The sequence below is a fragment of the Corylus avellana genome, chromosome ca11 (genome assembly GCF_901000735.1).
Source record: "Corylus avellana chromosome ca11, CavTom2PMs-1.0".
Taxonomy (NCBI): Eukaryota; Viridiplantae; Streptophyta; class Magnoliopsida; order Fagales; family Betulaceae; genus Corylus; species Corylus avellana.
The window spans coordinates 5,056,583-5,081,375 of record NC_081551.1 but is presented as its reverse complement, the minus strand read 5'-3'; the positions used below and the strand labels follow the sequence as shown (position 1 = coordinate 5,081,375).

General features: G+C 34.2%; 2 protein-coding genes across 8 annotated transcripts; both read right to left on the bottom strand.

Moving 5' to 3' along the window:
* Window positions 1–1,717: 1,717 nt before the first annotated feature.
* Window positions 1,718–7,659, bottom strand: LOC132165320 (transcription factor TGA1-like). 5 transcript variants are annotated; one of them, XM_059575827.1, is made up of 7 exons: window positions 7,450–7,659; window positions 7,287–7,349; window positions 7,138–7,204; window positions 4,620–4,798; window positions 3,546–3,773; window positions 2,195–2,257; window positions 1,718–2,118 (listed from the first exon to the last, which is right to left on the bottom strand). In XM_059575827.1, the coding sequence occupies exons 2-7, from the start codon at window positions 7,347–7,349 to the stop codon at window positions 1,966–1,968; spliced, it is 753 nt and encodes a 250-aa protein (XP_059431810.1). In that variant the 5' UTR covers window positions 7,450–7,659; the 3' UTR covers window positions 1,718–1,965. The 5 variants fall into 5 exon arrangements, with proteins under 5 accessions (XP_059431810.1, XP_059431806.1, XP_059431807.1 ...); XM_059575823.1 differs by having other exon boundaries at window positions 4,620–4,912; window positions 7,450–7,658; XM_059575824.1 differs by having other exon boundaries at window positions 1,720–2,118; window positions 4,620–4,891; window positions 7,450–7,656.
* A 2,396-nt stretch (window positions 7,660–10,055) lies between these two features.
* Window positions 10,056–17,722, bottom strand: LOC132165319 (transcription factor TGA1-like). Of its 3 annotated transcripts, none has more exons than XM_059575820.1 (9): window positions 17,444–17,716; window positions 15,982–16,147; window positions 15,812–15,889; window positions 15,054–15,113; window positions 14,885–14,962; window positions 14,707–14,770; window positions 12,884–13,155; window positions 11,385–11,612; window positions 10,056–10,509 (listed from the first exon to the last, which is right to left on the bottom strand). In XM_059575820.1, the coding sequence occupies exons 2-9, from the start codon at window positions 16,135–16,137 to the stop codon at window positions 10,357–10,359; spliced, it is 1,089 nt and encodes a 362-aa protein (XP_059431803.1). In that variant the 5' UTR covers window positions 16,138–16,147; window positions 17,444–17,716; the 3' UTR covers window positions 10,056–10,356. The 3 variants fall into 3 exon arrangements, with proteins under 3 accessions (XP_059431803.1, XP_059431804.1, XP_059431805.1); XM_059575821.1 differs by lacking the exon at window positions 17,444–17,716 and adding an exon at window positions 16,357–16,829; XM_059575822.1 differs by lacking the exon at window positions 10,056–10,509 and adding an exon at window positions 11,158–11,286 and having other exon boundaries at window positions 17,444–17,722.
* Window positions 17,723–24,793: the final 7,071 nt, after the last annotated feature.

Genomic DNA, 24,793 nt, shown 5'->3' with positions numbered 1-24,793 from the left:
GGAAAAATCAAATTTTGTATTCAGATTTTCATGTAATTCAATTTAGTTTCTAGGTTTTTAATTTCAACAATTATGTCCTTAATTTTTTTTTTTTATTTATTTCAAATAAGTTTCTTAGTCAACTTATTATCCAATTAATTAATGGTATGTTACGTTATACCATGTGGCTGTTGTTTTACATGTCATATGCCAAGTGTACATGTCACATAGCACAATTACTTTAAATTATAAATAGGGATAAATGCAAAATCAATCTATGTAGTTGGCATAAATTACAAATCGCTCTATAGTCCATGTGGTATCAAAGTGAACTAAAAAGTCCTTGAGGTAAGCTAAAATAACAATTTAGTCCTTGTAATTATATTCCATCAACACACTTGACGGATTCCATTAGTGTGCCACATTAGCACTAATAATATGATGACATGTGGCATCCTTAATAAAAATAAATAAATATAAAAAACTATAAAAAATTAAAAATTAAAAAATAAAAAACTTAAAAATTAATTATTATTATTATTATTTTTTAAATAGAGGGGGTGGCTGCCGGTTGGCAACCATGCTAAGTTTACATGATTATGGAAAGTTTTAGGAAATAAAGAGTGGGCATATGTAAGGTGAAACCATAGTGCAAAAAATTATTTGGCTAAGAGAAAGAAGTACGGTACTAGGATAGGATGGAGTGCCCCATATTGAAGTTGCGGTTAAAGGAAAGTATGGGCCGTGTGGCCATCACTATGTTTGCCATGCTAAGTGCACCTAAATATTTTTCTAAAGTTATTTTTTTATAAAAATAAAAAATAAAAAAAATAAAAAAAATAAGGAATATGTTTCCAGTTCAACAAGAGATGTTTGTGTTTTAAGCTATATGTTATTTGAACTTGTAATTCTTGCTTTAAATGATTTTCTAAACAACCGTTTTAAATCGATTGGAAACATTATTTGCTGAGCCTTTCGCTCCCATCTTGTTTTTCCTCATTTCATGTTTTGAGTCGAACAAGATAGGATGTCAAAATGCTTAGGCCTTATTAGGGGAAATTGCATTTGCATGTTAGGGATAATTACCTTTTCCCCCATCAACTACAATGCATTGTCACTTTGCCCCCGTGAACTAACAACCTTACTGTCCGACCCTATCAAACTACCATTTTGTGCCCAAAAACCCCAATTCCCTCAGTATAGGGGAAATTGCATTTGCATGTTATAATAACTTAATAAGCAACAAAGGCACAAATATAAACCACTTTGAATATTTGAGTTTTTATTTTGACAATTTAATGTTTTTTGATATATGCTTCTGTAATATATATTTTTCATGTCTTACCAATGTAGAAGTCTGGACCTGTAAACATAACAAAAAGTCAAATGAAATTACGATGGGAGCTTGGCTCTTATCTTAATGGATTTTTTTGGCTCAATTGTGTGGATAATTCTTGGCCATGAACCTGAAAATAGATAGTCCATTAAAACGCTTTAAAGCTTTTTTTTTTTTTTTTTTTTTTTTTTAAATTGAATACGGGAAAAGAGTTATAAGGGAGGATCCGACTTACTCTTGATCCGAAAGGAAGAAAGAGTGAGGAATCCTAAAAATGAAAAAATGGTAGGCTCCCTAACAACAATTCCAAAACGAAAGAAAACAATACATAAATACAAACAAATTATAAGAAATGAGTCAAACAAGTAATCCGGTCCTCGTAAAGCATTTGATACACCTAACAATTACCAATATTCACCATCAAATTTAATTAACTCATAAAAAGATGATCATTTCAAAGCACAAATAAGCCTTTATCAGAATACACTAGTGTTTTAGAGACATTAGAAAGACAGAAAATTCACCCAACAAATATATACATGACATAGTTCCAACTGTAAACTTCAAATTTAAATCTGAAATATATGAACTTTTAAGACAAGATAATGTATAAGCACTAAAAATTGCCTTAACTACAAATTTCCTCTTAGTTAAAATGGCTCACGAGAACGAGTAGCCCAAACTGAGCTCAACACTCGAAGGCGTTGGAAGTATTCTCCCAAAGCAAGCAGACCTCGAGCTGCCTGGCGGGTAGTCAGGATGCGAGCGATTTGATGAAGGGTTTCCTGCCGAATATGGTCAGCCTGTTCCAACAAGAATCTTATTAACATGCCTATTATGCAGATAATCTGAAAAAATACACAAAAAGATTGCTCCTACATAGATTTTCTTCTTTTTGATGAAATCCTTTGATTGCCAAATAAAGGTAGAACTAGAGATGTTCTGAAATGCAGTAAAAGTTCAGTGTTAACCACTGATTGGCATATCCCTCCTCTTTGTATTCTATAGAACACCAAATTATAAAAAATAAAAAATAAATAAAAAAAAAAGGGCTTGGCAAATAACTAATTATAAATAAACAAAAGCTTTCAACAGCTTCGTGACCGATTTCTTTTTTCTTTTCTTGTTTTTTGGGGGAGAGAGGATGCAGAAATATAGTTGAAATTTTTAAAACTGGAGCTTAACTGCATGGTAACATGGCAAATCCTGTTTTCTTATTGAAGTTCCTTTTTCATTCCAAAGGATACTTACCAGCATCTATGTCTTTCCTTATGGATTGTTCTGCCCACATATTAAAGAGATGAATATCCAAAACAACCTTGGTATTGGATGCAAGATGCACTGTTATTTGCATCCAAACTTGATAAAACTTGACTTTATAATGATCAAAGTGACAGTGAACTCTATTCGTTTTTCCTGTAAATTTTTTTAACGCAAAATATGCTTCTATGGAAGTGAAAGAGCTAGAAACTCGTCTCATATTCGTCAAGAATTTGAAATTGAGCCAAGAACAATAACAACTTTGATATATAAGGAAACTTGTAAACTTCTATGGTAAGCAGCTCTCCAACACCTGGCTCTAAAGTAAAACAAATTGATGAACTAAAACACATTTAGCCAACAATTGACTTAGGTGTAAAGGTGGGAGCACAAATCTCACCAATAAAATAAAACATAAAAGAATCCTTTAATGGCGAATGCAATACTACTTTACCGAATGAAAGTATGCCAAAAAGAACGGTGTATTAACATACATATGTCCCTTTAAACTTCAAATGAAATTAAATTTAAGATCCGCATGAATAAGACTGCCCGTTTAGGATCAATAGTGTCTCATTTTTCTTTCAAGGCATATATCCTATTTATAGTATCAGGTACGCATACTAAAATAAATAAGTAATAAAAAGCTATTAACAGAAAAGCAAAGAAAATCAAAACTCTAAAAGGATTCTTTCCCTACACAATTGCCTTTAAATCCACTTACATATAATCCAAATTGTTGTTCTTTTGGGCAGAAAAAAAGTACTTTCAGTTGGGAATTTGCAAATTATAAGCTATTAGAACGAATTCATGGTTATATAAATTGACAAAGAACAAACTTCATGGGTCTTAATAGTTAATAGGTAGTTGAGAGAGAGGGAGAGAGAGAGAGAGAGATGCAGAAAAAAAGCAACACAAATATCAATCACATTGAGATTCAGAATTTGGAGTAAAAGCATTTAGTGTCTACCTCACTCACAAAGTCCACTAGAGCTTCCAACTTCTCCACTGCAGTACCCATCTGCGGAATGTAGGTTTCTTCAACCAGTTGACTAGCTGCTACTGTCTTGGCCAGAGTTTCCTGGAGTTTCTCCATACCTTGTGTAAGAGCATCCTCAGCTTGCTCACATGATTGTTTAAGATTAAGAACTTCAAAAACTTGGTGTTCTGTCATGGGGTCAATCTGAGGCACAAGCACCTGTAATCAACATGGATTAACAAATAAGCATTATCTTATATTTGATTATGGAATTACAGCATGCCGCATTAAAAAGAACTCAAAAAAATAATTTTTTGAAAAACAAGATAAAAATAAAAAATAGTAATAATAATAATTTTTAAAAAAAAAAAAAAGAGGAAGATGGCCCCAAAAGGAAGATGCTCACAATTTCTATACTCAATCATATGGACAAGAATTGGAGGTTGCCATCTGCCAAGCTTCAGTGCTTGAGGACCAACCACAGATTTGTTGGCATTATGCCTAGGAAATCCTAAATGGGATTAATCACATTCGATAAGTTTTCTTTTTGTTTATATCAAACTATAGCACTTAACAAATAGGTGGAAACACTTCTTCAACTCCCCAGTACAAGATGGAAGTAGGAATTGACCCTATGTCCCGGATATGATGTGAAGAGACTTTAATATTACTGTTAGCTTGTGTGTGTTGGTTCGCGGGGGGGATAGCACAAGCTTCCTTTATGTTTGGACTAAATGGTTATATTTTGTGCTAACGTGTAGTAAAAAAAAGGAAAAAAAAAAACAAAAAAAGAAATAACATATAATAGCACATTTATTCTTATCACATGCTTTGTTGTTCATAAAAATGTCAAACTTTTTCTATTACTTAATATATTTATTTTTGATTGCCAATTACTGCAGGGCTGACTCTAATGATTAGAATTCATCCAACTTTACTTCACTAAATATCCGTTAAAATTGCACTTGGATCCTACAATTTCCCAGCAAGAAAACGGATGCGCATTAGCACAACGGCTTGACTCCAAGTTGTTCCGATGAACTGAGAAATGCACGGTCCCCATACCTTGAGAAGTTCTGAAGGGCGATACCCTCCGACCCACAAGAAAAAGCGCTCAGCTGATGTTTTCCACATGCCAGACATCACATAGAAGACATCAGCTTTTGTCGCTGTTGCTTTGATGCGGAAAAGTTGAAAATAGTGCGACAAGCCATCAGTTACCAGCATTTGAAGTTCTGTATCCCCTATATGTGCATTCAAAGCATTCCTCAGATCACAGGTCTGTCTATTTTGTTCTTCCACCCAGTGTCCATACTCAATCTCAAATGTAGTAACCCCTGGAGAATCCTTAGCATGGGCTAATTTTAGAATACAATGTCATGAAAGAACAAAGAGGGCCAAGGGCATGATACAAGAAGGAAAATGTACCAACGGGAAATAGAACCACAAAGGTTTTACTCAGCATGTCAGAAAGTTATACATGAATATAAATAGCTCATTGAAAAATTTGACTCTGGTGTTACAACTGCACTTCAACCTTCTGAAAGGTGTGTTTATCTCTTTCATTAATGTGCATCGAGTATACATACATGCATGTTTAATAACAACCTATATCTTCAATCACCGAAATAATATTCTTGAGCCTTAGAAAAAATACAATGGCAGATTGAACATTCTAATAATATAATCTTTAGTTTCATGATTTAGTAAATGAGAATAACTGACATACTTGTCCTGGCAGCAAAGAAGTTCATGAAGAATTAAAGGGATCAAGATCCAAATGGCAAACTGCAAGTATAACCAGAAAACAACCAGTAGAAAGGCAGAGATATAGGTACTATTGCTGCCTGAATCATTTTTACAGGAAAATATTTTACTTTTGCATCCACAAAACTTAAATGCAGCAGTACTTTTTTGCAAGTTTTGAAAAGGGTTATTGGAAAGACATGAACCAACTATTTTGACATAGCAATATATCACTTTGTCTTCAGATAAGTTTTCCATGTTCACACATTTGTAGGACATTTAAACCAAGACCACCTTCATGGTGTTAAGCAACTCCTTGTTTGGCAATACTGAGGAAAATGAAATGAAAAAGAAAAGAGCAAGGGAAGGGATGGAGAAGGGAAGAAGTTTCTTTCTTTTTGTGTTTGTATACAATGAGGAAAGGAGAAAAGAAAAGGAGATGAGCATTTTTTTCCTTTGTTTGGTTTGTTGAGAAAACAGAACTGAGAGTATAAACTATACCCTTATTTGACTTATAGGCCCTCATATGAGAAATATGACCCTACTTATTTTGAAGAAACAAAGAACATCTTCTTCTTCATTGTGAGGTTGTTTGTGCCATTTGGAATGTCTTCTTCAATCGATTCGGGTTGTCTTGTTATGCCTAGAAAGTAATCGATTTGTTTGCTTCTTGGTGAACTGCTGGCAGCTCACAGAGCAGTGCTATATGGAAGATGATGTCTTCGTGCCTACAGTAAGAAATTAATGATAGGTGTTTTGAGGACCACGAGAGGACTTTGGAAGAGTTGAAATCTTTACTTTTCGACACTTTGTATTTTTGAATAGGTGTTTATGTTTCTCTTTTAGTCATTAGCTATCGGAATTTTCTTGTTCTTTTTGTCCTACTACTTAGGTGGCTTCTCTTGTATACTTTTTGTGCACATGGGGTGCCTCACGCTTTTAATGATATCTCGATTAATTATCAAAATAATAGTAATAATAATAGGAACACATGCAAGACAGCATATGCTGTTCTGCTCAGGTAAACTTCATAATCATGGTTGACTACTTGGCGTAAGTTCCCTTCCTAGTCTTAAGCATTCACCTCTTCCCTTGCAATCAGTTCTTTTCTTGATAAGATCATCTTCTTAGACACATTAACAAAAAAAGCAAACGCAACTCTAAAAAAGGAGGGAGGGGGCTATTGTAATAATCAATTTTAGCTAAGGTAATGTTCTATTGACAAGCATCACAAGAATGCCACGTCTCAATGCTTCAAACGAATAATAAAGGGGAAGAGTGCCTGCTCCTTCTGTTAGTGCCCTTTAAACTTAAAGGGAAACTTCACTTATCCCCGAAGTATTAGCGTTTTTACAATTGAAACTTTGAGCTTTTAATTTTTACAATGTCAGCATCCCAAGAATTTTTCCATTTTAATTTCACAATTTTTTGTTAAAATGCCCGCCCCCCTTTTTTAAAAGTGAAAATTCAAACCATAGTTTTTACTTAGTTTCTTTTTAAATGGGGGCATTTTACCACAAAAGAGGGTGAAATTAAAAGGAAAAAAATCTTAGAATACCAATATTGCAAAAATTAAAAGTTTAAGGTTACGAACAATTGCAAAAACGCTGATACTTGGGGGCTAAGTGAAGTTTCCTGAACATAACTTGAGCTTATTGCATGAAGCACACAACACTAACATCTGAATATGCAGCATTTCATAGTATGTTCATGCTCAAAAGCTTCATCCACCAACAACCCACAGTCATGGACACAAGCAATATTAACAAGACTGAGCAACATTTGAGACAGAAGATTATATCAATGCTAGTGGGTATCAGCGTATTGACGAACAAACCTGAGTTTACAGCTGCGGACAAACCCAGATGATCACTAGCATCTGACCCACCACCTACACATAAGCCCTGCAGTAAAACATGAAATGCTTTAATATATTAAAGCGGAGGAAAAATTTATACTGATTGGTAAAAGCTGCTTCTTTCAAACCTGCTTACGGGCACGCTCAAGATCTTGCTCCATTTGAATCAGCTTCAAACGGCTTGCTTCCATCTGCAGAACACACACATATATATATATAGGCCTGTAAAGCAAAACATAAATCTTGCATGTAATCTGAGGCTTCTGTTTAATGGGTATTATTATTACATACCCTTTTCGCAAACAGCTTTTAGGAGCAGCCTCCCGCAGATTATATGAAAGGTAAAGGTTTGGCTTTGTGGACCATATGATGATTTCGTTGCCATTGAGATTTTTGTGTCGTATGCAGATAATCTGTCCCTTTTTGCCTCTGTGGGCTGCCCCTTTTTGCTTACCTCAGACTTCCATTGTTCTCTTCCATTGCCAAAGGTCCCCTCGCTCACGTGGCCATGGCTCACAAAAGTCCCAAGCTTTTGTTTTGCTTTCTCAGTCAGAATGAAAGAACAAAAAAATAAACAGGCCTACAGACGTGGCCATGGGAACAATTAGGTCCCCATCTCTTTCCACATGCAAAAAGTAGCATAATTAATTTAAATTATAAATATATTTTGAGCCACTTGGTACGAATAATTGTTCATGACATGCGTACAAAAAAGTGAGCCGTCACCAAAAATAGAAAAGACCCATGTTGTCATGTTTTTAACCCTACTTGGGTGGTTTACTATAGTTACGTCATTTAGGATTTATATCACACCTGCTTAATGGACCTAACAAGTAAACCGTTGAAATGAGAAATGTACTTGGTTAATGGGTTATTCTGGGGTTATTAATTTGTCTTTTTTTTTTTATTCAATGAAATCTTCAACGGAGGCTTAGTGAAGGCCACGAAGTAATTCTATAAGTTTTTCTTGTGTCATTCTTATGTCTCTTTAAAAAGAGAAATACTATAATGCAATAAAAAGACTATTTTTTACTCATAAAAGTCTTAGGTAGCAAGAGCTCAAAGGTTCCATCTATAGTTGTTTGTGGCCCCACCTTGGGGCCTATGGCCTCTTGCCACCTAGGATTTTTATGAGCTAAAAATAGTATTTTTATTGTACTATAGCATATCTCATTTAAAAATGAAATAGCTTTTAAAATCACTATTTGATCAAAATTCAATAATAATCAATTACAAGCTCAATGGTGATTTTAAGAGCCACATTATTCATGGAGGAACAAAAAAAAAACTTCTAGCATTACTCTAGGACACCAAATCCGATTATGGTAAGAGATAGCTTTTCAATGACCACCACCACAACAACGTAGTAAGAGACAACACACCATTTAGCACATCTTAGGAACACAAATGGAGAATGACAATAAGAAATCTCCATCCGTTTAACACTGTTGAACCTTATTGTTAAGGTGGTAGTAGTCTCAGTAAACCCTACCTCTTTAACATGTTTTTTAACACTCAACATTTATCTTATCATGTTTTATCTTAGAAATGTCTTTAATTTCAATATCTATTTTATCATGCTTATTTCATATATATTCTTAAATTCAATTCTCTATGCTGCATTATGACACACTGTGAAATGCTTTCAAGTATTTTAAATGTTTAAAATGTTTTTACTTCAAATCTCTATGATGCATTTACTATACATTGTTAAATGCTTTTAAAGTATTTTAAATGTTGTACAAATGTGTTTGTTAGATAGTAGTTGATAATCATAACACCATCGTGAGTGAACAGTCACTCACGCTAGTGTATTATAATATTATTATATTATTAAAAAAAATTGAACAATAATATTATAAAATACACCAGCATGAGTGACTATTCACTCACGCTGGTATTATGATTATCACTACTCTTGTCACTCATAAATGAGTCTGTATGCTCAAGTATGAAAAAGAATTTTAAAACAATGAAAGTTTTATGTAAGGAAATGGCACCCTTCTACAAATGCTAAGTTTATGTGATTATGGAAAGTTTTAGGAAATAAAGAGTGGGCATGTGTTGGGTGGAAACATTTTTCAAAAAAACTATTTGGCTAAGAGAAAGAGACACGGTACCAGGCTACGATTGAGTGCATCATACTGAAGTTGCAGTTATGTGAACGTGTGACCATCATTATGTTTGCCAAGCTAAGTGCACCCAAGTATTTTTCTAAAGTTATTTTTCTATTAAGAAAGATTAAAGAAAATATTTTGAGTTCGACAAGAAAAGTTTATGTTTTAGGTTATATGCGATTGGGAACATTATTTGCTGGACCTTTCGCTCACATTTTGTTTTTCTTCATGTTCTGTTTTGAGGCTAACGAGATAGGAGGTCGGAATGCTTGGGCTTTATTAGGAAAAACTGCATTTGCACGTTATAATAAGCGCCATAGGATATTTGAGTTTTTATTTTGACAATTTAATGTTTTTTTTACTTACGTGGATAATTCTTGGCCATGAACCTGAAAATAGATAGTCCATTAAAACAATTTAAAGCATTTTTTTCCCTAATTGAATACGGAAAAAAGATCCGACCCACTCTTAATCTGAAAGGAAAAACGAGTGGAGAATCCTAAAAGCCAAAAAGGGTGAGCTCTCCAACAACAGTCCTAAAACGAGAGAAAACAGTGCAGAAATACAAACAAATGGTAAGAAATAGGCCAAACAAGTGACCCAATCCTCTCAAAGCATTTGATAAACCTAAAAATCACCATCAAGTTTAATTAACCCATATCAGCTCCTTCTAGTAAAAAGGTGATCATTTCAAAGTACAAAGAAGCTTTTTTTTCAGAATACACACAAGTGTTTTTGAGACATTTAGAAGACAGAAAATGCACCCAACAAATATTTACATGACATAGTTCCAACTGTGAACTTAAAATTTAAATCTGAAATATATGAACTTTTAAGACAAGATAATGTACAAGCACTAAAAATTACCTTAACTACAGATTTTCTCTCAGATAAAATGGCTGATAGTATATATACAAGTTCTCAGGGGCGGGAGGCTGATTGAAAAATGTCAGCAAATGGGATCGTGTCTACATATCTTCATAACAGCATTACTAAAGTGCCCCTCTGGTGGCCGTGGTATGATGCTGGTTGTGATAAACATCATTTAGATTTTGAGCTTGTAGCCTCTTACATGGTAACACTAAGCAGGCTCACGAGGGCGGGTTGCCCAAACAGTGCTCAACGCTCGAAGGCGTTGGAAGTATTCTCCCAAAGCAAGCAGACCTCGAGCTGCCTGGCGGGTAGTCAGGATGCGAGCCATCTGATGCAGGGCTTCTTGCCGAATATGGTCAGCCTGTTCCAACAAGAATCTTATTAGTGACGTGCATGCCTATTATGCAGATAATCTGAAATTGAAACCTGAAAAATAAACAAAAAACATTGCATCTACAAAGACTTGCTTCTTTTTGATGAAATCCTGTGGTTGCCAAATAAACACCTTTATTAACTCAAAATATGCTTCTATGGAAGTGAAAGAGCTAGAAACTCATCTCATATTCATCAAGAATTTTAAATTGAGCCAAGAACAATAAAAACTTCGATATAAAAGGAAACTTGTAAACTTCTATGGTAAGCGGCTCTCCAACACCTGGCTCTAAAGTAAAACAAATTGATGAACTAAAACACATTTAGCCAACAATTGGCTTAGGTGTAAAGGCGGGGCACAAATCTCACCAATAAAATAAAACATAAAAGAAACCTTTAATGGCGAATGCAATACTGCTTTACTGAATGAAAGTATGCCAAAAAGAAAGGTGTATTACCATGCATCCCTTTAAACTTCAAATGACAATAAATTTAAGATTCGCATGATAAGTACGCCCGTTTAGGATCAATAGTGTCTGATTTTTCTTTCAAAGCATATATCCTATTTATAGTATCAGATAAGCCTAATAAAATAAATAAATAAATAAGAAGATAAAAAGCTATTAACAGAAAAGCAAAGATAATCAAAACTCTAAAAGGATTCTTTCCCAAGACAATTGCCTTTAAATCCACTTGCATATAATCCAAATTGCTGTTCTTTTGGGCAGAAAAAAGTACTTTCAGTTGGGAATTTGCAAATTATAATCTATTATAACGAATTCATGGTTAGAGAGAGAAAGAAAGCAACACAAATATCAGTCACATTGAGAGTCAGAATTTGGGGTAAAAGAATTTAGAGTCTACCTCACTCACAAAGTTCACTAGAGCTTCCAACTTCTCCACCGCAGTACCCATCTGCGGAATGTAGTTTTCTTCAACCAGTTGACTAGATGCTACAGTCTTGGCCAGAGTTTCCTGGAGTTTATCCATACCTTGCGTAAGAGCGTCCTCAGCTTGCTCACATGATTGTCTAAGATTAGTAACTTCAAAAACTTGGTGTTCTGTCATGGGGTCAATCTGAGGCACAAGTACCTGTAATCAACATGGATTAACAAATAAGCATTATCTTATATTTGATTATGGAATTACAGCAGGCTGCATTAAAAATAACTCAAAAAAATAAATGAAATTTTTTCAAAAAAACAAGATTAAAAAAGAAAAAAGAAAAAATAGATGATGGCCCCAAAAGGAAGATGCTCACAATTTCTATACTAAATTATATGGACAAGAATTGGACATTGCCATCTGCCAAGCTTCAGTACTTGAGGACCAACCATAGATTTTGTTACGATCCTAGTGTCCGACATGGATTAAGTCAAATCTTGACTATGTGTATATAAGCTCTTGGGTACCCTTCCCTTATAAGCCGGTTTTTAAGGGTAAGTTCTACCCAAGGTTTGTATCATTTAGTATCAGAGCTAGCCACCATATTGAGGAGTTTGAGTCACGAAGGGGGCGACCTATAGGCTAGATTAAAATACTGATAGATGAGTGAAACCGCCAAAAGAGAAAGAGCTACCATCGGGTCAGTGTCACTAGAGTGGGCCGCCATGGACGTAAGCCATGGAAGCGTGGTGGTATGTTACGATCCTAGTGTCCCACATGGGTTAAGTCAAATCTTGACTATGTGTATATAAGCTCTTGGGTACCCTTCCCTTATAAGCCGGTTTTTAACGGTGAGTTCTACCCAAGGTTTGTATCAGATTTGTTGGCATTTGTACCTAGGAAATCCTAAATGAGAATAATCACATTCGATAAGTTTTCTTTTTGTTTATATCAAATGGCTATAGCACTTACAAAAGAGGAGGAAACACTTCTTCAACTTGCCAGTACAAGACGGAAGTAGAAATTGACCCTATGTCCCAGGTTCGATATGAAGAGACTTTAATATTACTTATAAAAAAAAATATTATTGTTAGTGTGTGTGTGTTGGAGGGAGGGGGATAGCACAAGGTTCCTTTATGATTGGACTAAATGGTGATATTTTGTGCTAATGTGTTGTCAAAAAAAAGGGAATAACATGTAATAGCATATTTATTCTTATCACGTACTTTGTTGTTCATAAAAATGTCAAACTTTTTCCATTACTTCATATCTTTATTTTTGATTGCCAATTACTGCAGGGCAGACTCTAATTATTAGAATTCATCCAACTATAGTTCACTAAAAACCCATTAAAATTGCACTTTGATCCTACAATTTCCCAGCAAAAAAACTACTGCTACAAGAAAACGGATGGGCATTAGCACAATGGCTTCACTCCAAGTTGTTCCGATAAATTGAGAAATGCATGGTCCCCTTACCTTGAGAAGTTCTGAAGGGCGAAACCCTCCGATCCACAAGAAAAAACGCTCAGCTGATGTTTTCCACATGCCAGACATCACATAGAAGACATCAGCTTTTGTCGCTGTTGCTTTGATGCGGAAAAGTTGAAAATAGTGCGACAAGCCATCAGTTACCAGCATTTGAAGTTCTGTATCCCCTATATGTGCATTCAAAGCATTCCTCAAATCACAGGTCTGTCTATTTTGTTCTTCCACCCAGTGTCCATACTCCATCTCAAATGTAGCAACCCCTGGAGAATCCTTATCATGAGTTAATTTTAGAATACAATGTCATTAAAGAACAAAGAAGGGGGGCCAAGGGCATGATACAAGAAGAAAAATGTACCAACGGGAAATAGAACCACCAAGGTTATACTCAGCTTGTCAGAAAGTTATACATAAATATAAATAGCTCATGGAAAAATTTGACTCTGGTGTTACAACTGCACTTCAACCTTCTGAAAGGTGTGTTTATCTCTTTCATTAATGTGCATCGAGTAGACATACATGCATGTTTAATAAAAACCTATATCTTCAATCACCGAAATAATATTCTTGAGCCTTAGAAAAAATACAATGGCAGATTGAACATTCTAAGAACATAATCTTTAGTTTCATGATTTAGTAAATGAGAATAACCAACATACTTGTCCAGGCAGCAAAGAAGTTTATGAAGGATTAAAGGGATCAAGATCCAAATGGCAAACTGCAAGTATAACCAGAAAACAACCAGTAGAAAGGCAGAGATATAGGTACTATTGCTGCCTGAATCATTTTTACAGGGAAATATTTTGCTTTTGCATCCACAAAACTTGAATGTAGCAGTATTTTTATGGCAAGTTTTCAAAAGGGTAATTGGAAAGACATGAACCAACTATTTTGACATAGCAATATATCACTTTGTCTTCAGATAAGTTTTCCATGTGCACACATTTCTAGGACATTTTGACCAAGACCACGTTAGTAGTGTTATGCAACTCCTTGTTTGGAAATACTGAGGAAAATGAAATGAAAAAGAAAAGAGCAAGGGAATATCTTTCTTCTTTTTTGTGTTTGTATACAGTGAGGAAAGGAGAAAAGAAAAGGAGATGAGCATTTTTTGGTTTGTTGAGAAAACAGAATTGAGAGTATACCCTACACCTTTATTTGATTTATATGCCCTTATATAAGAAATATGACCCTACTTATTTTGGAGAAACAGAGAACATCAATATGATTTAATAACACCACATGCAAACAGCACATGCAGTTCTGCTCAGGTAAACTTCACCATCATGGTTGACTACTAGGTGTAAGTTCCCTTCCTGGTCTTACGCATTCATCTCTGCCCTTGCAATCAGTTCCTTTCTTGATAAAATCAACTTCTAAGATCCATTAAGAAAAAAGGAAACACAACTCTAAAAAGAGAGGGAGGGGGTAATTGAAATAATCAATTTTAGCTAAGGTAATGTTCTATTGACAAGCATCACGAGACTGCCACATCTCAATGGTTCAAACAAGTAATAAAGGGGAAGAGTGCCTGCTCCTTCTGTTTGTGCCCCTTACACTTAACTTTAGTTTATTGCATGGAGAACACAACACTAACATCTGAAGATGCAGCATTTACCTGGTCTCTATGTAATATCACTAGGCACTTAAAATCAGGAATCACTTTACTACTGTTGCATTTCATAGTGTTCCTGCTCAAAAGCTTCATATTGTTCCCACAGTCATAGACAAATGCAATATTAACAAGACTCAGAAACATTTGAGACAGAAGATTAGATCAATGATAATGGCTGTCAGCATATTGATGTACAAACCTGAGTTTACAGTTGCAGAGAACCCCAGCTGACTAGCATCTAAACCACCACCCATGTATAAGCCCTGCAGTAAAACATGAACTGCTTTAATATATTAAGGCGGAGGAAAAGGTTATACTGATTGGTAAAAACATACTAATGCCTCAAAGATGAGGCATAAAAGCTAATGTTTTCAAACCTGCTGCCGGGCACGGTCAAGCTCTTGCTCTATTTGAATCAGCTTCAAACGACTTGTTTCCAACTGCTGAACATAGGCCTGTAAAGAAAAACATAAATCTAGTGTGTGAAATCACTTCTTGCATGTATGTTGCATGTAAGGCTTCCGTTTACTATGTATTATTACATGCCTTTTTACGCAAACGGCTTTTACGAGCAGCCTCCCGGTTTTGGGCAAGACGTCTTTGTACCTGCGGATTTAATGAAAGTTGTAACCAAGGTAAAGGTTGCTGCTGCTGAATCAGAGTTAATAATTCTCAGAAGTAATATTAAGTTTCCTCAATAGTAAACATATAAATGCTTGTTTAGATTGCAAATATCATAGTGCGTTACCTGCACAAAATAAATTACTGACATGCAATAAATGAACCCATCATAATTTTGATGAACTAAGATACACACCACCTGAATTTTCATTCATCTGAGCAATCTACAATGAAATATTGTACCTACAGAAAAGCATTTTAAGGCTCCATATATGGACCACATTTCAAAACTGCAAACTTCTTTAAGAATTGTCAATCAGTATCTGATAAGAATAACAGTAAAACATGCACCAAAAAGTGTTTTTGAAGAAAAGAATGGAGAGGAAGATAAGAAATCTAAGATCCAGAAAAAAAGTTCCGGCATGTGTGGGTCTCTGAGCAAGATGCAATACATTGAAATGACTATATGCACAAGAGCAAAGCAAATACACAAAACAGAGCTGACGTAAGAATATGGCCAAGGGGAACTAGAACTAATAGTAGCACATCTTGATCTAGTTTCTGGAGGAAATCATTAAACCAGAAAAAGAGATACAATCATGCAGAAAATGGGGATGAGGTCCATGAGGAAACCTAATTATGTTTCAATTTAAAATCATTCCCACTGATACAATTACTCTCACCTTATCAGCAGGTTTATTAGTTGCTTCTTGGTCATATTGGTCAGAAGGTCCCACTGTACCATGTGAAGCATCCTCTGACTAGAAAAATCATATAATAAAAATGAATTAGCTTGGGAACCAGAAGACTACAGCCCCAACTGCCAAGACACAAAACCTTCAAAGATTTCCACCTGATTATCAAGTTTCACGTCCTCCACAATCAAGGATGCGGATGTGTTTAGATTACTGTTGCTTTTGAAGTTTTCTCCCCACATGCTAATCTGCTGGATAGGGTCATAGACTGCTATCCTTCTGGCGGGGACAAAATGGGCTGATGGAGAGTTCATGCTCTGTGGACTGATCATGGAGGTAACTAAATGAGCTTTTTGGCAAGAATACATAGTTAAGAAAGAAAGACATGCAGAAATTAAATAAAGAAAGACATGCAGAAATTAAATAAAGAAAGAACATCTTATAAGTTTGATATAGCCATTTTAAAAGCAAGAAAGTTACACTGGTTTTCCAATGTCTAAAGCTTATTACGAAAAAAAAAAAAAAAAAAGAACCTTGAATATCTCAAACAGCCATGAACTCAAAAGATGTACTTGCAGAAGTCCAAAGCAGAATCAAGTGTACAAGCCTCAAAAATAGCAATCCAGTAATGGATGTTATATAGATGTAGCTTCCCCAACATAACACCAAATCAAAACATGGTTCCTAAAATTTTTAAGCTTCCTTCAAGTTCCATGATGACAAAAGATAACAGAATCTCACTGTTGGCACAGTTGTAGTGGATGAGAATGGATTGGGGGAGGCGTGAAAGAAATAAATGAGAAGAAACTGAAGTTAAAATAATAAAAAAAAAATTAAAAAGGCAACGGTTTTGAAGATATCATCTCCAAAAGTTCAAACGAGCCAGCAGAGAGAAGGGCGGGGGGAAAATGCTTTTCCTGAAAGCCTTTGCTATCAACCCACAAAAGCATTTACAAAGCAGAAGTTAGCTTACTTCACACACAAAATCAACTTCTTTTCTTATTCCCTTGCATGAACCAATTCAACTTTCATATACCCAACAAAAAAAAAAAAAAAGTTGCCCAACCTTTTCACACCCTTGGTTTATATTTCAAAGTAGATTAAATAAATTCAATAACATAGTTGGAAGCAAGAAGAAAATTAAAAATGTTCCTTTTGAATTTTTTTTTTTTTTTTAAAAAAAAAAATAGCAAAGATTTGTGAACTCTCATTTCGAGAAACACCAGACATTCAAGATACTCTTGAGTTTGAACAAGAAACATACAGGAGCAAATAGATATATCAAGAACAAACAGCAAAAAAAAATACTTCAAATGACCGATTAACTGTCTAAAAAATGAAATTTCCCAATCTCTTCTTTCATCCCATACATGGCTTTCTCCTACTTTCTGTATCGAACCCAACACACACTCATAAGAATCATGGATTCAAAAAACCTCTGAACCAAAAAAAAAAAAAAAAAAAAGTTTCACTTAAACTAAGTATTGCAACAGCTATCAAAGGAACAACCAAGAAAAAACTTCAACTTTCTTTTCTTTTCTGTTTTCCTTGAGCTTTCCCGGCGACCAAACAGAGCCGAACATCAAAAAACAACTCAAAAACCGGAAACAAAAGCCGAACCTTGGCAAACTCCAACTTTATATTTTCCCGCTCAAATCCCAGCTCTGCTAGCATCAAAACCTCCTCCGCTCAACCCCAATCGAAACCCTAAGTCCCATCATCCCCCAGCAGAATCGAATGGGAACAACGACAGCTTAAAAGCGACCTCTGAATCCATTTTTTTAATTTCGATTTCTATATATAACACTGTTTGATTAAGAAATTAACCATTACTATATATAAAACTATTACAATTATTGAATCATTTCTTTTCTTTTAAATGTATGGTTGTATTTGTCATTGTGTGTCATCGTGAGCTACAGAGAGTCAAAGATTTGCATTTAAGCTATTAAGCGTCGCGCTCCTCCTCTCTCTCGTCATATTTCCACTACCACTAATGTGCGCACCAGATAGGCTACCTCTCTATCCTACGCACCTCCTCCCCTCTTACCCTGCACCCCACCTCAATTCGGGTGTGTTGCATGACGTCAGGTTTTTTGGCGAGGCTGAATAATGCTGCACACGCGCGAAGGTGCTTGTCGCGGGAAAATGAGTGGCGGTTGGGGATTCACTTGCTGGGGTCACACACGCGCTTTATTGCGTGTGGAATCTTGAGTGCTCTATATAGTTTTTTTTTTTTTTTTATTCTCCTTCTTTAGATTTTGTTTTGTTTATTTATTTATTTTTTTTTTTTCTCGTGGGAGAGAGAGTGGAATAGAAACGGCTATTGGATGCTCAGGTGGGGCCAGTTAAGATATTTTGAATTTTTTGAGGGCCATTTTTAGTGAAGAGGATTGAAATTTGACATTTTTAAATCTTAGCACACAAATGAAACTCAACCCTTATGTTTGAAGGCCAAAGGTCATGAATCATCCTCAAACAATAGCTCAATCGACTGAAAATTACACTTTATTAAATGAAAATTATTAATTTAAATCTCATCTCCTCCATTTTGTGTGGGCATTTCACAAAAAAAAAAAAAAAAAAAAAAAGTCCCAAATCATGAAGGGATGAGCTAAGTGTCTTGGGTTTGCGATTTGAAAATGTGATTTTTAAAAATACAACTAAGTGTTTGGTAAAATCGCAGTTTAGCTTTTAAAAAAAAAAAAAAAAAAAATCTTACCTGCGATTTGAAAATTCAAATTTTCTGCATTTTAAAATTGCAATTTTTTAAAAAATGCAATCTCAAACAATTTATTTTTCTGTGATTTGAATTAAAACCACACTTTTTGTCTATGAAATCGCAATCTCAATCTCGAACCACCTTAAGGGTCTGTTTAGGATTGCGTTTGGGGGGTCTAAAAGTATTTTTAACACTAAAAAGCCTGTTTGAAGAAAAAAATATTTGTTTGATAAAAAAAAAAATTAAAAGCGTTTTTAAGGGTCAAAAAGCCTAAAATGGTCAAAAAGCACTTTCAGTAAAAGCTTAAAAATGAAACTTTTACCCAAAAACTCTTTTTGACTTAAAATTTTTATTTTTCAAACGCAATCTCAAGCAGGAAAAATCATGCCTAGCTGCTCAAATTGCACGTAATTAGCTGCTAAGTTGTGTGCAATTTAAAACACGCCACGTCGGTCCATGTAACATGGACTTAAAAAGTAGCATTATTCAGAATCAAATAGATTCTTTTTTTTCTTTTTCTTTTTCTTTTTGTTTTTTTTAAGAATGGCATACCATATATATGCCTTTATTTAGTGAGAAGATAGTGGTTAGTGGGAACAAGGGTTTTCAACTTGTCATAACACAATGCAAGTTGCAAAAAGCCCTTCTTTCTCCAAATTGATTGATTAATAAAAGATGTGAAATACCCATCAACCTAATCCTAGATCTATGATCACTATTAAACTACAAGGCATATGCTATACACCAATGTCCAATTGGGTTCTCTTTGGACATCTTTTATGGTACCTCGTCAAAAGCAACCATGACATAAATCCTTGTTTTTTTTCTTAATATAATTGGATGTTTGGTCATCCTACCTAATAAACTTTCGTACACATACAATTGGCCCTTCAGATCCACTAGGGCCAGAAGTGACCTCAGTACACTTGTAAGTTTCAAGTTGCCGCCTATGATACTATAATTATAGTTGCTCCCTTTAGTAAAGACAATTACATAGAAAAAAAAATTATATCTTTTAACCCATTTACTTGTCCAATGTCAATAATGTCCATTTCAAGGTGTTGGGATTATCCCACATCGGTTACAAAAGAGACTAGTAGTCAGTTTATAAGTATGAGGAAAATATTCACCTCTTGAACTACCTTTTGAAGTTGAGAGAGGCTTAAGACAATCCAACACTAGTATCAAAGCTCATGTTCAACCAACAAGTCTTGGCTCAACAGTCTACGAAAGAAACGGGTTGTTTGTTCCGATCCAAGGCCCGATGTGTGAGAGGAAAATTGTTGGAGTTATCCCACATCGGTTGTGAAATTGACTGGTGGTCACTTTATAAGTGTGAGGGGAAACATTACCTATTGAACTAGCTTTTGTGATTGAAAGAAACTTAAGAACACCCAACACAATGGATCTTCATATTTGAAGAGAAATAAAGGAATATATTAGGAACAAATTACAAAGGATTTTTAAATCAATGGGAAAATTAAATTAAGCTCATTAAATTAGTCTAATTATGCATGGTGGATTCAACATATGTATGCTCCAAGGATATTCCGTGGTAGGATGTGAGAGGTTTATCATGGAGAGAGATTATTAGAGGCAACTTGCACATGAGTCAACCCTCATTTTGCAATTGCATGTGAAACATATTAAATTATAATACAGTAATCCCACTCGGTTAATCACTTTCATAAAATCTCTACTAGTGAACACAATAAATCAAAAGGTATAATAGTAATTTTAAAAAATTCAAAGCATCGTGATGAAGCGTTGTAAAGTGAGAAGCAAAATCTGCAAACACAATAACTCACAACTCTTCTGTAAATCCTAAAAAAACACTAAGAATTATAAATAATGTGGGATTAAAAACGCTCTCACGGGTGTTTATTATTGATAAAACTAAGAAATTGCAACAGCATGGCCACCTGGTCGTCCTTATTATTCTTGAATAGAAGTTAGGGATGTAATCTTGAAAAGAAAACTATGAAACTACCCTTTATCGCAAAGTCTCTCGTGGAAGGTTGAGCGAACCATCATACGAAATCTCGGTTTCTCTCCCATGTCATCTCGCTCGAGTGACCATAAATCAAGACTCGAGCAAAACACTTGTAGCAGTTTCACTAAAGCAACCCACAAGCGAGAGTCAAGCAAACTCTCAAGGTACTTGCAGAATCTCAAGTGTCCCCTCTTGAAGCATTTTTCCTCCACTCAAACCTCTTCACAATGTTGTGTGCATTCCGGTTTATATCCTCAAGAATTTGCCCTCGAATTCACATTGTCATTCGAAGAATTGCCATTAAAAGGAACAAGATGCTTGATATTAAAAATATCAGACACTCTAATATGACTTGTGGAAATACCTAGTTCTTATTAGAGCTTAAAATTTAGAAAAGATAAATGAAAACATGGAAGAGAGACTCAGAGAATTAAGGTAGTTCGGTGTATAGCCTACGTCCACACATTAAAGCATTTACATGACTACATTTTCCTTGATATATTTGATTGTGTACAATACTCTATTTATAAAGAAAAAGCATAAACGTTACAAGTCTTTTCTAATTTTACATTAACAGGATAAATTGTTAGCTGTAAGAGCACTTGGATTCAATTCAAACACAAAAACTTGTTCTAATTATTTCAGAGACAAGCATTCTCGTCGTTGAGAGCAGGTCATATTGGCTTGACTATCACAAAGTTGTATAGTAATTTTGTTGATCATCTTTTTAGTTTATGGTACATCACTTAAATGCATTATATAATCTACATTTCGACGGAGTGCTAATGGTAATGCTAAAGTTAATTTATCATTTGTAACTCTTATCTTTTGAATTACTGTAACTCAACTCTTTAATTCTTTGTCTTTCGAGTTATTGTAACTCTTGTCGCAATGGTTCTAAACTATGATTAAGAACACCTTAATAAGGGATAAGAGATAAATAAGAGACATCGATTAAGATGTAAATTAAGAAAAATGGGTCCAAAAAACAATTAGTAAAATTTGTCTAAGATCACTCTAAAGGTGGAAAGATACTATTTGAAAGGTATTCCCTGTGGAAGTCAACAAAAACCTACAATTGGGAATGTGGTCAATACCATTCGAACGGTTAGATGGGGAGTCATGTGGGTTGTAAAGGAAAAGCTATTGTAACTACAATTAGAAGCGTCTACGTTTTCTTACTAAAAAATAAAACAAGCATGTAGGCTTAAAAGAAAAAATAAACTTCACAGAGTATTTGAGAGAAATTTTTTGATTTGATAATAATTTAATTGAATCTATGTTTTATATTACAAACTAACACACACACACACACACACACACACATATATATATATATATAAGAGAAATACTTGTAGAGAAAATAAATCTAATCATAATAAGAAAAGAAAATAAGTCATAATCAGATAAAATCTTCTACAAATAAATCATAATAAAACAAAATCTTAATCTAAAATAAAAAATCAAATTAAATTGACAATAAGTTGGAATTTTGACAACTCTTTCTTTTTGTATTTCTATTGTCTGAAAGCAGATAAAATTTAGATCAAGTAACACTGTTCTAATATTATTTTTGATATTTTTTATTTTCACTAAAAATATAAGTAAATATCATAGATTCAAGGTACTTGCAAAATCGCAAGTACTCCTTTCCAAAGCATTCTTCCTCTGCTCAAACCTCTCCATGAAGCAATTTCGAATCCAAAGGGGAGGTGCTAGGGAGCAAACACCCCCTACCCCGCCTAAAATTTAAGTAGCCCAAGTATAGTCTCCTCGTTTTGCTCAGCTTGCCCACCCTTCCAAAAACCAAAAGTGCCCCTACTATAAATATTATATATGTTGAAATCCTCGACAAACTTTTCAATGAGTCAAAACAATTATGGCATCATGTACTCAAAAGGCAAACATGTGTTTTATGGAGTTAAATTAGTTGTCAGAAGGGAAACTAGTAACAGTGGGTGGCTTGTTACCTGACATGGGTGGCTGAGTGGTTCATTGTGATTTGTACGGGTTACAGTTTTTTTGTCTTTTCTGAGCAAAAAAGTTTGAGGAGGCCGATTGTAACTATTCTAACTAGGTGTCCAACTGAGTTATAACTAAGTTGCCCATCCCACCAATGCATTAATGAGAACTAAGGTGGCTAATATTAATTAGGCATGAAAATTTTTCATTGCAAAGATTCGAACTCACACTCTAATACTTACCTACTCACTTAGAGATTTTCTTGAGTCATTGAACCACCATCTTGATAATGTACAGGTTACAGTTAAATTAACCTTACTGTGGTTTGTGGTTAAATCAATTTGTGTGTGTGGTGGCTTGTAGTGACTTGGGGTGATTTGTGTGGTTTGTGGTTAAATCAATTTGTCTGTGTGTGTGGTGGCTTGTAGTGACTTGGGGTGATTTGTGTGTGGGTTGTTGTTGGATTGATTTGTTTGTTGTCTAGTGCTAGCTGATTTGTGGTGGTTAATTATGGTAGTTTGTGGTTAGTTGTGGTAGGTTGTAATAGGTACTTTGTAGCCACTGTAGTTGTTTGTGGTGGCTGCTCAAAGATGATGAGGCAGGACAAAGATTTTTTTGGAACTAAGTTGAAAAAGACTTTTTGACTCGTTTATAAAAATGATATGCATTTTTTTTTTATATGTGAGAGATATATATTTTTTTAATTACAATGATAATTTTGGAATAATTTTTTAAAAAAAAGACGTGAGTTTGAAGCACATGTTATTTAAAAAGCATATATATTTCTTATACGCAAAGAGATATATGTCTTTTTTATAGATAGTTAAAGAAATTTTCTCCCATCTAATTTGAAGAAAAACTTTGCTGGGGCAAAAAGTCAGACAAAAATTTTCATATTGTCGTTGCAAGGATTCAAACATTGAAATATGTTGTGCACTTAAAATTGTTCCCTGCATGTTTTCGTCTTCCTGGGAAAAAGTTGTCGGAAATAACTTAAAATTTTTTTGTTCTCTCGTGTTTGTATCTCTGTGGATTTTTGTTCTCAGAAAGTTGGTTTTGAAACAATTTTCCAAACGCTTGCTTGTGTGAAGAAAACAATTTGGGAAAACTTTATTTTGGCTCCTTGAACTTTTACTCGATTTTACAAATTATTGAACTTCCAAATCTCTTATTTTAGACTCTTAAACTTTCAATTACTCTCAATGTGGATCCCTCCATCAGATTTTAAACGTTACATGACGTTTATACCCTTGATTTTTGTATAAAATTCTAACTTCCAAAACATTTTTTTATTTAAAAAAAAAATGAAAACCAAGGACATTTTGATTTTTTTGTATTTTTAACAGCTAAAATTAACGGAAGGGTATTGAAAGTAAATGAAAGTTCAGGGGTTCAAAATGAGATATTTGAAAATTCAAGAGTTTGTAAAATCAGGTGAAAGTTCGGGGGCTAAAGTAAAGTTTCCCCAAACAATTTTGTTTTTCAGAACTAAAATAAGTTTCCAAAACAGCATACCAAACAGGTCAAAATAAGAAGCAACAAAAGTGCTCACATAAAAAGGTAGCAACAATGTACCTAACAAAAATAATAATAATAATTAAATAATTAATATGGTATCAAAATTAAAGTAGTAAGTTCAAAGCACCTAGCCAAAAAAAAAAGAAAAAGAAAAAGCAAGAGATACTTTCACTAATAACATGTAATTGTAAACGTGTTAAAATATTAATTAAATAATTAATATGGTATTTGAACTTTGACTTTACAATTTTTTTAAAAAAAAAAATTTTTTTTAATTTTTTTAGAAAAACATAACATTTCATTTAATATGGTATTTATTTTAATTAAATATTTCACGTATTGAGTCATATTTATTGAGAGAGAGTTTGAACTTATATGTGATAAAGTATTAAAATATTAATTATATAATTAAATTCATTATTTTTTATCGACTTAAATTTTTAAAATAAATGATAATTTACGCTAGAATACTCTAATAGTTCTTATTTCAAGCAGAAATTTGGCTTATAAATATACGAATCTTCAATGGAACCCTTGTCATTGAACTTTTTAAAGATATTCTAGAGGGGCCTTAAAAGAGTTAATTTCATGTCTTTTTTATATTTAATTATTTACTCATCTATTTGTTCGTGTGAGTATCCAGTATCCACGTATGCTTAGGGAATTTTTAATGGCAAAGGAGTCCATGATTTCGTCAACATATAGGTTAGATAGACCACATTTGGATAATTATTAATGATAAATATTAAATCCATATTTCACCTCTTATTTTATT